This window comes from Amia ocellicauda, chromosome 6 (assembly GCF_036373705.1).
Source record: "Amia ocellicauda isolate fAmiCal2 chromosome 6, fAmiCal2.hap1, whole genome shotgun sequence".
Classification (NCBI taxonomy): Eukaryota; Metazoa; Chordata; class Actinopteri; order Amiiformes; family Amiidae; genus Amia; species Amia ocellicauda.
Window position 1 is genome coordinate 44,893,996 of NC_089855.1, and position 12,407 is coordinate 44,906,402.

General features: G+C 41.3%; 1 protein-coding gene across 3 annotated transcripts; it reads right to left on the reverse strand.

Annotated features, from left to right (window-relative positions):
• Positions 1–5,210: 5,210 nt before the first annotated feature.
• Positions 5,211–11,563, reverse strand: tmem150b (transmembrane protein 150B). Of its 3 annotated transcripts, XM_066707181.1 has the most exons (8): positions 11,070–11,563; positions 9,085–9,158; positions 7,785–7,866; positions 7,544–7,603; positions 6,940–7,007; positions 6,593–6,720; positions 6,199–6,379; positions 5,211–5,854 (listed from the first exon to the last, which is right to left on the reverse strand). In XM_066707181.1, exons 3-8 carry the CDS (start codon positions 7,847–7,849, stop codon positions 5,649–5,651), a joined length of 708 nt encoding a protein of 235 aa, XP_066563278.1. In that variant the 5' UTR covers positions 7,850–7,866; positions 9,085–9,158; positions 11,070–11,563; the 3' UTR covers positions 5,211–5,648. The 3 variants fall into 3 exon arrangements, with proteins under 3 accessions (XP_066563278.1, XP_066563277.1, XP_066563279.1); XM_066707180.1 differs by lacking the exon at positions 9,085–9,158 and having other exon boundaries at positions 11,070–11,561; XM_066707182.1 differs by lacking the exons at positions 7,785–7,866; positions 9,085–9,158 and having other exon boundaries at positions 11,070–11,559.
• Between the last annotated feature and the right edge of the window lie 844 nt (positions 11,564–12,407).

Sequence of the window (12,407 nt, forward strand, 5' to 3'; positions counted from 1 at the left end):
TCGACCATGGGGTGGCAACAGCAAGCTCAGCAAGCTCTCAACATGATCCTGAATACAGTCTAGACTCTATGGTAAAAATCTGAGAGAGAATGGTCTAATATTTCTTTCATGCTCCTGCATTTTTGATGTTTGTATTTAAGGTGAGTAAATAAGTGTACCTTCAAAGCACACTTTGGTATTGTAAAATCACCCTTAAGTGTATATTTTGTTCTAATTGAGTAATTGTCATTTGACTATGTTTATTAAGTGTCACAAGTATGCGCGTTCCTGTTAGGCTAATGCTACTCGTATCCTAGAGCCAGTTAAGCTAAAAGTACCTGCGTTCTTATTATACGTCCATGGGAGATACAAGCTGTGGTTCTTTTTCATTTTCTTGGTTGTAAATGGTAACATGTTCAGTATTTAAAATGAATTACTAAATCCTTTATTTTGACAATAATGTTTTCTTTTGTAATTGTAATTTGTAATTTTTCTATATTATTCATCAAGGAGTTTTCACACTGCTAGCTACATGTTTCTTTTATGATTATTTCAGAATAAAGCAGCATATTAATGATTAATCATGCTGTAAACATGTATGACATAGATTAACCTAAATATAATTTTTACATCTTGAATACTGTAGGGAAAAAATGAAAATGAAATTTAAAAGTGGGGACATTTCCAGCTTCTTCCTTCCCCTAAAAAAGTGTAGGGGGCAGAAGGAGGGAAAGTTGGAGAAAGAAGGAGAGCAGAGTGAGAGACAGGAGAGAGATGGTGAACTAAGATACAGAAATAAAGAGAAGAGACAGAGATGGAATCAGCAGACCCTGAGAAGAAAGAGATTCAGAGACAGGCAGTGAAGAAAGTGAGACCGACCGAGAGAAAGACAGGAACCCAGAGGTGGAAATTGAAGGGAGACCGAGAGAGATTGAAATGCCTGCCCCAAGTGCAGCTGAACTACATGGTATGTTTGTTGTTTGTGGTCTAGATACCTCAAATTGGAAGCTGTATGCATTTAGGATAATGTAAGTAGATGGATTATGAACTGGTTGATGTATAGGAAACAGAGGGTGTCGATTAGAGGAGTCGCTTCTAACTGGAGTGAGGTTGTTAGTAGAGTTCCACAGGGATCAGTACTAGGGTCTTTGCTGTTTCTAATCTATATTAATGACCTGGACTCTGGGATAGTTAGCAAACTTGTCAAATTTGCAGATGATACTAAAATAGGTGGCTCAGCAGAAACAATCTCGGCAGCACAGGCTATTCAAAGGAACTTAATAATTAGATAATATTCAGCTGTGGGCCGACACCTGGCAGATGAAATTCAATGTGTACAAGTGCAAGGTAATACATGCAGGTAACAAAAATGTCCACTATAATTATACTATGAGACGAATAGAACTAGATGAAGTAACTGAGAAAGATCTAGGAGTCTATGTGGACTCCTCACTCTCCCCATCCAAACAATGTGGGGAAGCAATAAAAAAGGCAAACAAAATGTTAGGGTATATTGTCTAAAGTGTAGAATTTAAAACAAGGGCAGTAATGTTCAGACTGTACAATGCACTACATAGAGCTCATCTGGATACTGTGTACATCTGGGCTCCACACTTCAAGAAAGATATCGCTGCTCTAGAGGCAGTTCAGAGGAGAGCAACCAGACTTATTCCAGGTCTGAAGGGAAAGTCCTACTGAGAGACTGAGGACCTGAACCTTTTCACCCTGGAACAGAGGAGACTACGTGAAGACTTGATTCAAGTCTTCAAAATCATGAAAGGCATCGAACACATCAAACCAGAGGAGCTTTTCCAGATCAGCAAGGACACAAATGGAAATTAGGTTTCAAGTAGGGCTGGGTGATATGGCCAAAAATGTTATCACGATTAAAAAAATAAAATAAAGACAGATAAAGAGCAGCCGACTCACAGGTTTCTTAAAACACCACCCAATACTGTCAATAAGGAAACCAGAGGCAACTGGCCTTGCTAGTTCCAGTAGTTGTAAGAGATGTGGAGCTCTGCACCCTCTTTTTTATTTTTTAATTTGGGCACATCACCCTCACATTTTAGCTGTAGGCTTAACAATTACAAAAACGTTTACAGATACAGTAGTCATTAATTTGTAATTAATAAAGGGATAGTTATTTTTGGAAAAGGTACATTTACATTCACTTGCAAAAAATGTAACCTGCCTGCAACAAGGTATCACTTATGTTCTGGTGTAGTTGTAGTGTGCACTATTTACAGTGCATCCAGAAAGTATTCACAACACTTCACTTTTTCCACATTTTGTTATGTTACAGCCTTATTCCAAAATGGATTAAATTAATTATTTTCCTCAAAATTCTACAAACAATTAGGGCTGGGTGATATGGCCAAAAATGTTATCACGATTAAAAAAAAACATCATATCAGTCGATATCGATAATTATCACGATAAATGTCAAATCATTATTTCTTTCAAGTTTAAAGGTTGATATTTGAGTGAAAGTTGAAGAAACCAGATGGTTGTGGTTTTTAACTATTCTTTATGGGTCAGAACATGAAAACACTTGCCAAACAGTGGATCATTTCAGAAATCTGAGGTAGAACATTCAAAACAATTATAATGATACAATCTTTTTTCAACATAAAAACATGCATGAGTAAAATTAAGTAAAATCCCTTTTCAGTCCTTTTTCCTCAACAATATAAATATCTGCATTCTGGTGTATAACAGCCCCACGGAGACAATCAGCATGAAGGCAAACACGATTCAGTTAACGTGTGTCAATTTACAAGTTAAATGAATAAATAAATAAATCCATCAGCTCTGGGTTTCCCTCTAAAATATTAAGGACTGGTTCAGGGGTGTTGCTAGACTTCAGGTTTTAGGCTGTGAATACTTATACTTAGTGCTTTTTTGTTTTTTATTTTTAATACATTTGCAAAGATTTCAAACAAACTTATTTCACATTGTCATTATGGAGTATTGTTTGTAGAATTTTGAGGAAAAAAATGAATTTAATCAATTTTGGAATAAGGCTGTAACATAACAAAATGTGGAAAAAATGAAGCGCTGTGAATACTTTCCGAATGCACTGTATAATTCATGTTGAAGTGAAGATCTGAACAATGTCCAATGTCCACGTGGAATTGAAATTAGCGGCATATGATGTGCGGACAGATAAATATAAGATTGAGTAAAAACTGTGACAGCCAGTCTCTCCCAGCGCGGGTTTTCCATGCACATTGCATCACCACAAAATGGAGGATTCTTTACCTTAGTTCAAGAGACATGCAAACTCAAACAAACAATACATCAAATAAACAATGTCCTCACCATTCCTGGCTGCTTTTGTAATTACTCGAATTCACAAGATTTCAAATTAATTCTGGTTGTTTCACATATTTACAAACGTATGTATTTAAGCATAAACATCACTGACCCATTAAATCGTTTCATAGCGCCCACGATCCATCACCTCATTCCCCGGTTGCTTAAAAATTATCCATAACATTATTTATAGTTATTTTATATATAATGTTGTATTTTTCCTTAAAAAATAAATAAACCTTCTATTAAACTATTATGTTCTCTTCTCTGCTAGGTGTTCTCTGCAAGCTTCTCTTGTTTTTTTTATTGTTTTTTAAAAAATATATACATTTATTTGCAAGGCCCTGCCGAGGCAGTTCCTCTGAAGCTGACGGTGAAAAATGGGAATTACTGCTAAAAGGGCTGGCCCATTTTCAAAAGCCCATAACTCTGTACGTATGTGCATCATACGCATATGGATGGTATTATTTGAAAGGAAATCACTTGATTTTTCTTTTCACAATTCAGGACATAGCTTGGAGTAACACAATGCACATAACACAAGATAACGCACAGAAAAGTAGAGTTTTATTGTTTCAATTTTCAAAATTATGTTTCGCATCACCTAAAGAAGGTGCCTCTCAGTACATTTCTCTGAATCGTCTCATATCCTGTCAGACCAATGTGTGTGCAGCTGCGCCCCACTGTACCAGGGCGTGTGTGAGAGGTGTCTAGTGCTGTCCAAACACATGCCCAAGTGGCCAAGTGGCACCCACTCAGACATGCACAGATCCATCAGATTCAATCTCATTTATTTGCAGATAGGCTTGTTTTGTTTAGAACACCCTTATGATGAATCCAGTATATATGTTTTATATGTAATATGTTCTATCAAACACAGAGAAGTTCAGATCCGATGATAAAACATAGTTCTGTATCAATGCACTGTACAGAGAGAAATGTTTGGCATATACATTTTAGCTGCTAATGCCTGTGCTGTGGCCCTGTGAAGGATCCACTCTCATCTCTATCCAACTGGGCACACTGCGCATGTCCATTCCAACATCTCCACCACGTGACATTGATATATGCAGTGACATATTGTTTCTGCTATATGATATATCCACTTTGGTTTATGATTTATATTTTTGTGCCATATGATCTATACATTTTGGTATATGATTGTTTTGTTTTCCTGCTATATGATATAGCCACTTTGGTATATGATTTATTTTTTCTGTTATTTTTTAATTGAACGGCCCCTCATACACTGCACCTGTCTGTGCATCTGTCCTTCTGTTCTGTGTGCCACCAGATGAGGGTGCTGCCCACTCAATATACACACTCCCTAAGCCCATTAGATCATCTGGGTCTCAGACAGAGAGGAAAACGCAACTGACTACAACTTTTGTCCATCTCCGCCCCTCCCCTCACCCCCTCAACAGATGCTGTGGTGTCAGTAGCTGATGTATCCCTGTATCTTTGACCTGCTGTAAAAGGGCTGTAAATATTAATCCCAGATGGGCCAGCAGTGTGGTCCGATACAGGCTCACACCCATCTGCGTCTCCACTGGCTGTCTGCTCAGTTATTGCCCTCTGTCTGGTTTACAGGCGGGATATTAGCTGGGTTATTTACCTAAGAGCTGCAATAAAAACAAATCAGTCATAAAAAGGAATTGGTCGTATTAATGTGTTACATTACCTTGTGTGCAATTATTATTGACTAGACTGAACTGAACTGCCGCAGAGTCACTGACTGGACTGGACTGGACTGCTGCAGAGCCACTGACTGGACAGGACTGGACTGCTGCAGAGCCACTGACTGGACACGACTGGACTGCTGCAGAGCCACTGACTGGACTGGACTGGACTGCTGCAGAGTCACTAACTGGACTGCTAGTGTGTGTATCAACAAAGGAAACCGTGACACAGTATATTAAGCACCCATTTTATACAAACAAAATATCCTTTAATTTCAGCTCAGCAGTTTTGAGATATATGTGTTCTATACATTACAGTAAATGCCAAAGTATATCAACAAACCTGCACCATTTAGAAAATAACTCTTATAATATATATCCATGTATCAAGTACATTACAGAATGTATATATGTGTGTGACTGTTTGTGTCAGTGTGTAATTGTGTGTATCAATGTGTCAGTCAATCTTTCTCCCTGTCCCCAAGTCTGTGTCTGTGTCTGTGTCTGTGTCCCTTACAGTATCTTTGACTCTCTCAGATCCTAGCTGTCTCCCAGTGGGTTTCCCAGTGTCAATCAGTCTCTCCCTCTCTCTCTTCCCCTCTCCCTTTTTCTCCCTGTCTGCCAGTCTGTTATCTTATTAGTTCCTCCTTCTCCTCACGCAGTGTCAGTCTTTCAGGCTGTGGGGGCAGTGGTGGCAGTGGAGGTCATCTCCTGGGGTGTGCCCTTTGCCCTCTGGCCATTCTGGACGTGGTACTGGTGGCAGTCCACGTAGCGGAAGTCTTCGGCGAAGAGGGCGAACAGCAGGAAGAAGGCCGTGGCTGCCCCCCACTCACAGCCCGCCGCCGCTGACCGGTAGTCTTGATTGTGGAGCACCGACACTGCAGGGGTTTGGGGTCAAGGGTCACAACCCCCAGAGCACAGTTACACAGCATCTTATCTCTTTCTATCACTCTTTTTTCATTCCATGTCTCTCTCGCTGGCTCTCTCTAGCATCTTCTCTCTCTCCCACTTCTCTCTGTCTCTTGCTAGCTTCTCCAACCTCTCTATCATCTCTCTCTTTCTATTTGTTCCTTCTCCCTATGTCTCTCACTCTCTTTTTATCTCATTCTCTTTTTTCTGTTGCTCTTGGTCTACAGCTCTCTGTCTCTCCAACTTCTCTCTCTCTATATAACCTCTCTTCTTTTTCTCCCTTCCCCTCCTCCATTTCTCCTTGTCAGGATACTGGTGATGATGAGCACAGTGCAGAGGCAGCAAAGCATGATGCGGACAGGGCCAAGCCAGCGCCCACCACCGGGGCAGCAGGCCGTGCTATAAGTCAGGTACACCTGGATCCAGAAGTAGGCCACGCCAACAAAGAAGGCCAGGAACGCCCCCAGGAGGTGAACCTGCATCACAGCCGATTGCTGTAGGGAACAGAGGGAGAGAGGGATGGAAATCGAGGGGAGGAGAGGAGAGGGAAGGTGGGAAGGGAGTTGATGACATTGGAAGGGACAGGTGTTACCAAAGCATTTACAATTAGGAAGAAAATCTATCTCTTTCCCCTTCTCCCTCCCCCATCTCTAGTTCTCCGTCTTTCTGCCCCCCTTTCTCTTCCCTAACACTCTCACTCCCAGTACCTGGAAGTTGCCCACGATGGAGCACCCCAGCGCACACACCAGCCCCAGCACCAGGCTGGCTGTGTTGGCCCGGCAGGCATAGCCACAGTCACGCAGCTGCTGGAAACGGATCAGCACTATCCACACCACTGTGAGAGAGGAAGGGGGTGGGAGAGAGGGAGGGGGGGAAGAGAGAGGTTGGTGGGGAAGAAAGGGTGAGAGGGAGGGGTAGGAGAGGGGTTGGGGGTGAGAGAGAGAGGGAGGGAGGGAGAAGATCTCAGTATTACTGCCCACAGAAAGAGAGGTGTTAATATACATCCATACTGACAGACAGAGGGGGGGAAGGAAGGAAGGAGAGAGAGACTCACCCATCAAAGCGCCAATGCTGAGAATCTGGGCAAAGACACAGCTCTGAGGTGTCTGGGTACCACATGTACTGAGAGAGAGAGAGAGAGAGAGAGAGAGAGAGAGAGAGAGAGAGAATGATGGGAGATGGGGGAGGGGATGAAGGGAGGGAGAGAGAGAGCAAATACATAAATAAATAGTTTCCTTTTCAGGCATGAAAGTAGTAAACCATCGTAATATTTTTGCTTCGTTTATCTCACATGTAAACAGCAGTTGGCTCCCCTGACTGCTTGCACACCCAGGGCCCACTGCGCTGAGGCTCAAACCCGCTTCCTGTAGGGCCCCTGCCTGTCGCAATTGCACAATCAACCCAGTTTATTTATTTATTTGTGTTTTTGTGAAGACTGTTTTGCCAGGATCCTCCAACTTTATCCCAATGTGTGTCTCCCCTCTCCTTCTCCCCTCCCTCTCACTCGCCCTTCCCCCTCTCCTTCTGCCCTATTTCTCTCCCCCTCCCCATCTGCCCTCTCCCTTCCTCCACCCCCTTTCCAGTATCCCACACCTCTCCCCTCCTCCTCCCCCTCTCCAACTCTCTCCCTCAGACTCTCACCTCTCCTGTCTGCTCACCTGATGTAGGGGAATTCTTGAGTCAGGTTGACTGATCCATTGGACACTGCCATACCAAACCTGAAACAGCAGAGGGAGAGTGAGAAAGAGATTGCTCAATTGCTTTGGCAGCACACATTTATTTGTCATGTCAGTAAAGTTCCTTAAATTGAAATTTTAATTGAACTGAGAGAGAGAGATCACAACTTCACACACAGAGGTAGGATGAACGGAGGGAGAGAGATTCTAGTGAGAAACTTACACTGCCCAGAACCCTATGGTTCCAATCATCGCCATGGCGATCGGAAGCAAAGCCCATACCCACATCCTGGCCAATCAGGAACCTGCGGAACACACATAGAAAGAGTGGGAGGGAGGGGCTGGGAGGGCGGTGGTTGTGGTAGGGGTCACAGGTCTGGTAGGTCAAATCTGTATTTACATATTTACATGAATGTATTAATAATCAGTTCTGGTGTTGAGACGACCCTATCCTCCAGGCTCACTTAGAATTTAAGTCTATCTTTCCATGGAAAATGCTTGCCTGGGACACAGTTTCTCCCAATTACTAAATTAATGTCATTATTTACTCAGGTAGGCTTATCTAAAACTTGTTTTTATTATTTTCATAGACGCTACTTTACATTTGGTCGATTACTCAAAACATTGAAACCATAGAACTTTTCAGAGTCATAAGAGAAGTGTTAAATTAATCCAGTTAATTGTATAATTTGACCAATTAAGGAGCCAAGCACTGTGCTGGAACGAAATCCAGCAGACACTGTGGCTCTCAAGGACTGGAGTCTGACACCCCGGCTGTGGGCCTAGTGTCTCTGCTGTAGCAGGACTGGCCACGCCTGCCCAAAACCTCCTTCCCAAAGATTTCAATAGCCAATCCTGTGGTCTGTTTAAGATTTGAGGGAGGTCCTCCCCCAGTACACAAATGTTTGCTCTTAAATAATTATTCTGGCATATTTCTACATTGTTTCTGCCCATCATTCTGCCCATTACAGCAGGGGTTCACAACCATAGTCCTGGAGCATCGCCTACCCTGCTGGTTTTAGTTTCAACTGAGCTCTCAATTACTTAACTGAATCCATAATTTAACAAATGATTTGTTTACATTTGACTTTTTAAATTGTGTAACTGATTAAAAGTTGGTTCCTTAATTAAAAAAGTTATTTATATAATTGTATGCTGAAAAGCATGGAACAAAAACCAGCAGGGTAGGGAGTCCTCCAGGACCAAGATTGGGAACTCCCATTTTACAGTCCACACACACAGCATGTTGACGCTGTTAATTTACCCATGCTGTTTGGGTGCGTCAGAGTAAGTTTAAGAAAATTTCTCCCAAAATGTATATTTTTCTGCCATATATTCCAATAAAAAAGCACAGATTTTCAATTGCTGTTAAGTGTGATTGTTGGTTTTTTTACATTATTTGTCATTTAGCAGACACTCTTATGCAGGGTGACTTACATTTGTACCCATTTATACAGCTGGGTATTTCACTGGAGCAATCTAAGTGAAGTATCTTGCTCAAGGGTACAACAGCACAGACTCACCCAGGATTTGGGCCCACAACCTTCCAGTTAACCTTCCAGTTAGTCCAGAGCCCTAACCACTGAGTCCCTTGAGTCTGAGTTGAGACCAAGACCAAGACCAGCAAACAATTACTGGACAGTTCATAGTATCACTAATAAAACATAAATTACTATTATTATTTGTATTAATCACAGTAATAATAATGATAATTGAATTCATACACCAATTGAACTGAGTGCAAGGACTCCTATTTACAAAAGATTATGATTTTATATCTTTTGGAATATTGTTTTTTAACATCCCAAAAAAGGAATGTAGACAAGAGAACTTAATTTAATATATCACATAGCATCTAGATAAAGTACATTATGTTTCAAACACAATCCCCAGTTATTAACAGTTTTATTTTACAAATGTGTGACCTACATACCTACATAGGAAGGAAAGATGCAACAGCTGCAAGTAACACTATTGGTAATGCAGTTAAAAATAGAGAACAAAAAAAGAGGCATAGCTTAGAACAGTGGTTTTAAAACCGGTCCTGGAGTACCCCCTGCCCTGCTAGTTTTTGTTTCAACCAAGGTTGCTTAATTGATTCCTTAATTGACCTAACAAAGCAATATACCATTCAATTAAGTAATTAAGACCTAGGTTGGAACAATAACCAGTAGGGCAGGGGGTACTCCAGGAAGGGTTTGAAAACCTCTGGCTTAGAAGAAAGTATTTTTAGAAGAGGAGTATTTTTTAACAACTCTTTCATTTTATTGCAATAAGTGATCCTAGTTGATCCTTGAAGAGGAGTTTGACTGTGGGGTCGTCCAAGATTCATGAGATGTAGAGAATGAGACCTTAAAAATCCTAAATCCTAAGGCACTGTTTGTATTGTGTTAATTATTACTTTCATATCCATTTTTTAATTTTTAATGTTTTTTTTTAATTATTAAATGTAATATTATTACATTAATAAAAGCTTTGGCTACACCAAACAGAGACAGTTCATACCAATACAAGTTTGAATTTAATTTAAATTGTGAGTGTGTGTGGACATACATTACAGTCAAAGTAGGAACAGAGTTTCTGGAACATGTCCCACAATGACCATTACCCCTGACCAGTTCACACTGTGGTGATGACCATACTTTGTCTAGCAGGCTTTTAAGCTAAATATCTAACACACACACTCACACACACACAAACTCTCTCCCACAGAGACACACACTTTCTCTCAGACACAACCACACACAGACACACTCTCTCTCCCTCTGGCATATGCACACACACACACACACTGTCCTTTGCTTTCCCCTCTGAGCTGTCCTCTTTGTCTTTCCCCTTTTCTTTCACTTTCTCTCACACACTCTCCAACTCCTTTTCTGCCTCACCCTCTCCCTCTTTCCGTTCTTCCTTTCCCCCACTCCCCATCTTCCTCTATCCCTCTCCGTTCCTCCCCTCCTCATAACAATATATAATATCTGTGACAATTATAATAGTTATTATAATTATTATAATAGTAAATTATTATTATTATTATTATAGTGTACATCGATGCACAAGATGCAGTGTAGCTAAATATGAAACCATTTTATATTATTTTATACAAATTGTTAGACATGAGGCAGGGAGAAGGAGAGAGAAGTGGAGGGATGGAAAGGGAGATGAAGAGAGAAGAAGTGAGAGAATGGGAAACAAAATTGAAAGCCGATAAAACGAGAGAAAGAAAGAGACATTACAGATATTACCCACAGACAGAACACAGTGATACACACAGTACACACACAGAACACAGCAATACACACACACAGACAGAACACATTGATACACACAGTGCATACACACACAACACAGCACTATGCACAGTACACATACCATACAGACAGAGCACAGTGATACACACAGTACACACACACAATACAGACAGATCACAAGCCGTGCAGATACAACACTGCTTTCAGACAAGACCTGCACCCCATAGACAGAAACCCCCTTTCACACAATACACACTCACCTTCTACTTCTGAGCACTGAGTGTTCAGGAGAGGTAGATGGACACAATATAAACTTGATTTTCCTGTAACCCCTGCCTCTCTCCCTCTCCACTTCCTCTCTTCCTTTCTCCTCACTATCTCTTTTGCTCTTCCTTTCCCGTCTTCACTCGTTCACGTTTTCTCTTATTTCCCCTATTCCGTTTCTCTCTTCCTTTGCTCTCTCTTTAAGCACTTCTTAAAAGTTTGTGATTACCATATTATCTCTCCTATAAGACCTCCCTGTTTTATGACAGTTATGCCCCACTCTCATTCAAGCTTTTGCCCTTATACCACATACAGTGGAGACCTACAGCACAGGACCAGGGCTGGAGACACCTGCTGTACTGTACTGTTGCCCCCCTCTCTCTGTCCTTCACACACAGAGATGCAGCACTAACACTTCTCTCTTTCTCAGATGTTGGTGTCTCACTCTGTTATACCACAAGCAGCACTAATTTCCTTACTACTGCCCCCTCCCCCAGATCTGTCCTGACACAGTACAGTGCACTGTATTACACTGCAGTACTCTACGCTCTACACTGCATTAACAGGAGGAACAAACAAGAGAATAAAGTGTTGTGGGTGTGCGACCTATACAGTTATTACGGTAGTTTCTGTTGGACTTTGCAATGCTTTCCGCCGGGTCTGTGATTTACAACTGTTGACGCAAGACACTCTGGGCAGATAAGATGTGCAACCAGGCTGCTTTCTGTCAGAGACCAGTCATTGATAACTAATGCCATAACAACTGGGTGGGTGGGCAAGATAAGATAGAGGAACTGAACTCTCCTGTAGTGGACTGGGCTGGGCCTGGCAGGACTCTGACTCAGTGCCTCCTGATTGTAATGTTCCTTTATTATTATACTCCATATATGTATTGTTATATTAAGTGTTTTATATTATGTTATTATACACTACTTACTATATACAGACGGGTGACAAACTAAAGGAAAAACCAACATAAAGTGTCTCAGTTAGGTGTTGAGCCACCATGAGCCACCAGAACAGCTTCAATGCACCTTGGCATATATTTTACAAGTCTCTGGACTCTACTGGAGGGATGAACACCATTCTTCCAAAAGATATTCCCTCATTTGGAGTTTTGATGACGTGGTGGAGAGCACTAACACATCAGTCCAAAATCTCCCATAGGTGTTCAATTGTGCTGAGATCTTGTGACTGCGAAGGCCATAGCATATGATTCACATAATTTTCATACTCATCAAAAAAAAAATAGGAAGTCATAAACTTTTTATTTTCACTAAACGCAGTAGAAATTAGTTTCTGAAGGGAGCACTGCAATTGTTTCTTTGGTTTTA

Excerpts from the sequence above, each read along its gene's own strand:
- tmem150b (XM_066707181.1), bottom strand. The coding sequence starts at position 7,849 with ATGTGGGTATGGGCTTTGCTTCCGATCGCCATGGCGATGATTGGAACC. Across the intron at positions 7,604-7,784 it reads ACCATAGGGTTCTGGGCAGT|GTTTGGTATGGCAGTGTCCA; the intron begins GTAAGTTTCTCA and ends CTGCTGTTTCAG. Across the intron at positions 6,721-6,939 it reads CAGCATTGGCGCTTTGATGG|TGGTGTGGATAGTGCTGATC; the intron begins GTGAGTCTCTCT and ends CCTCTCTCACAG.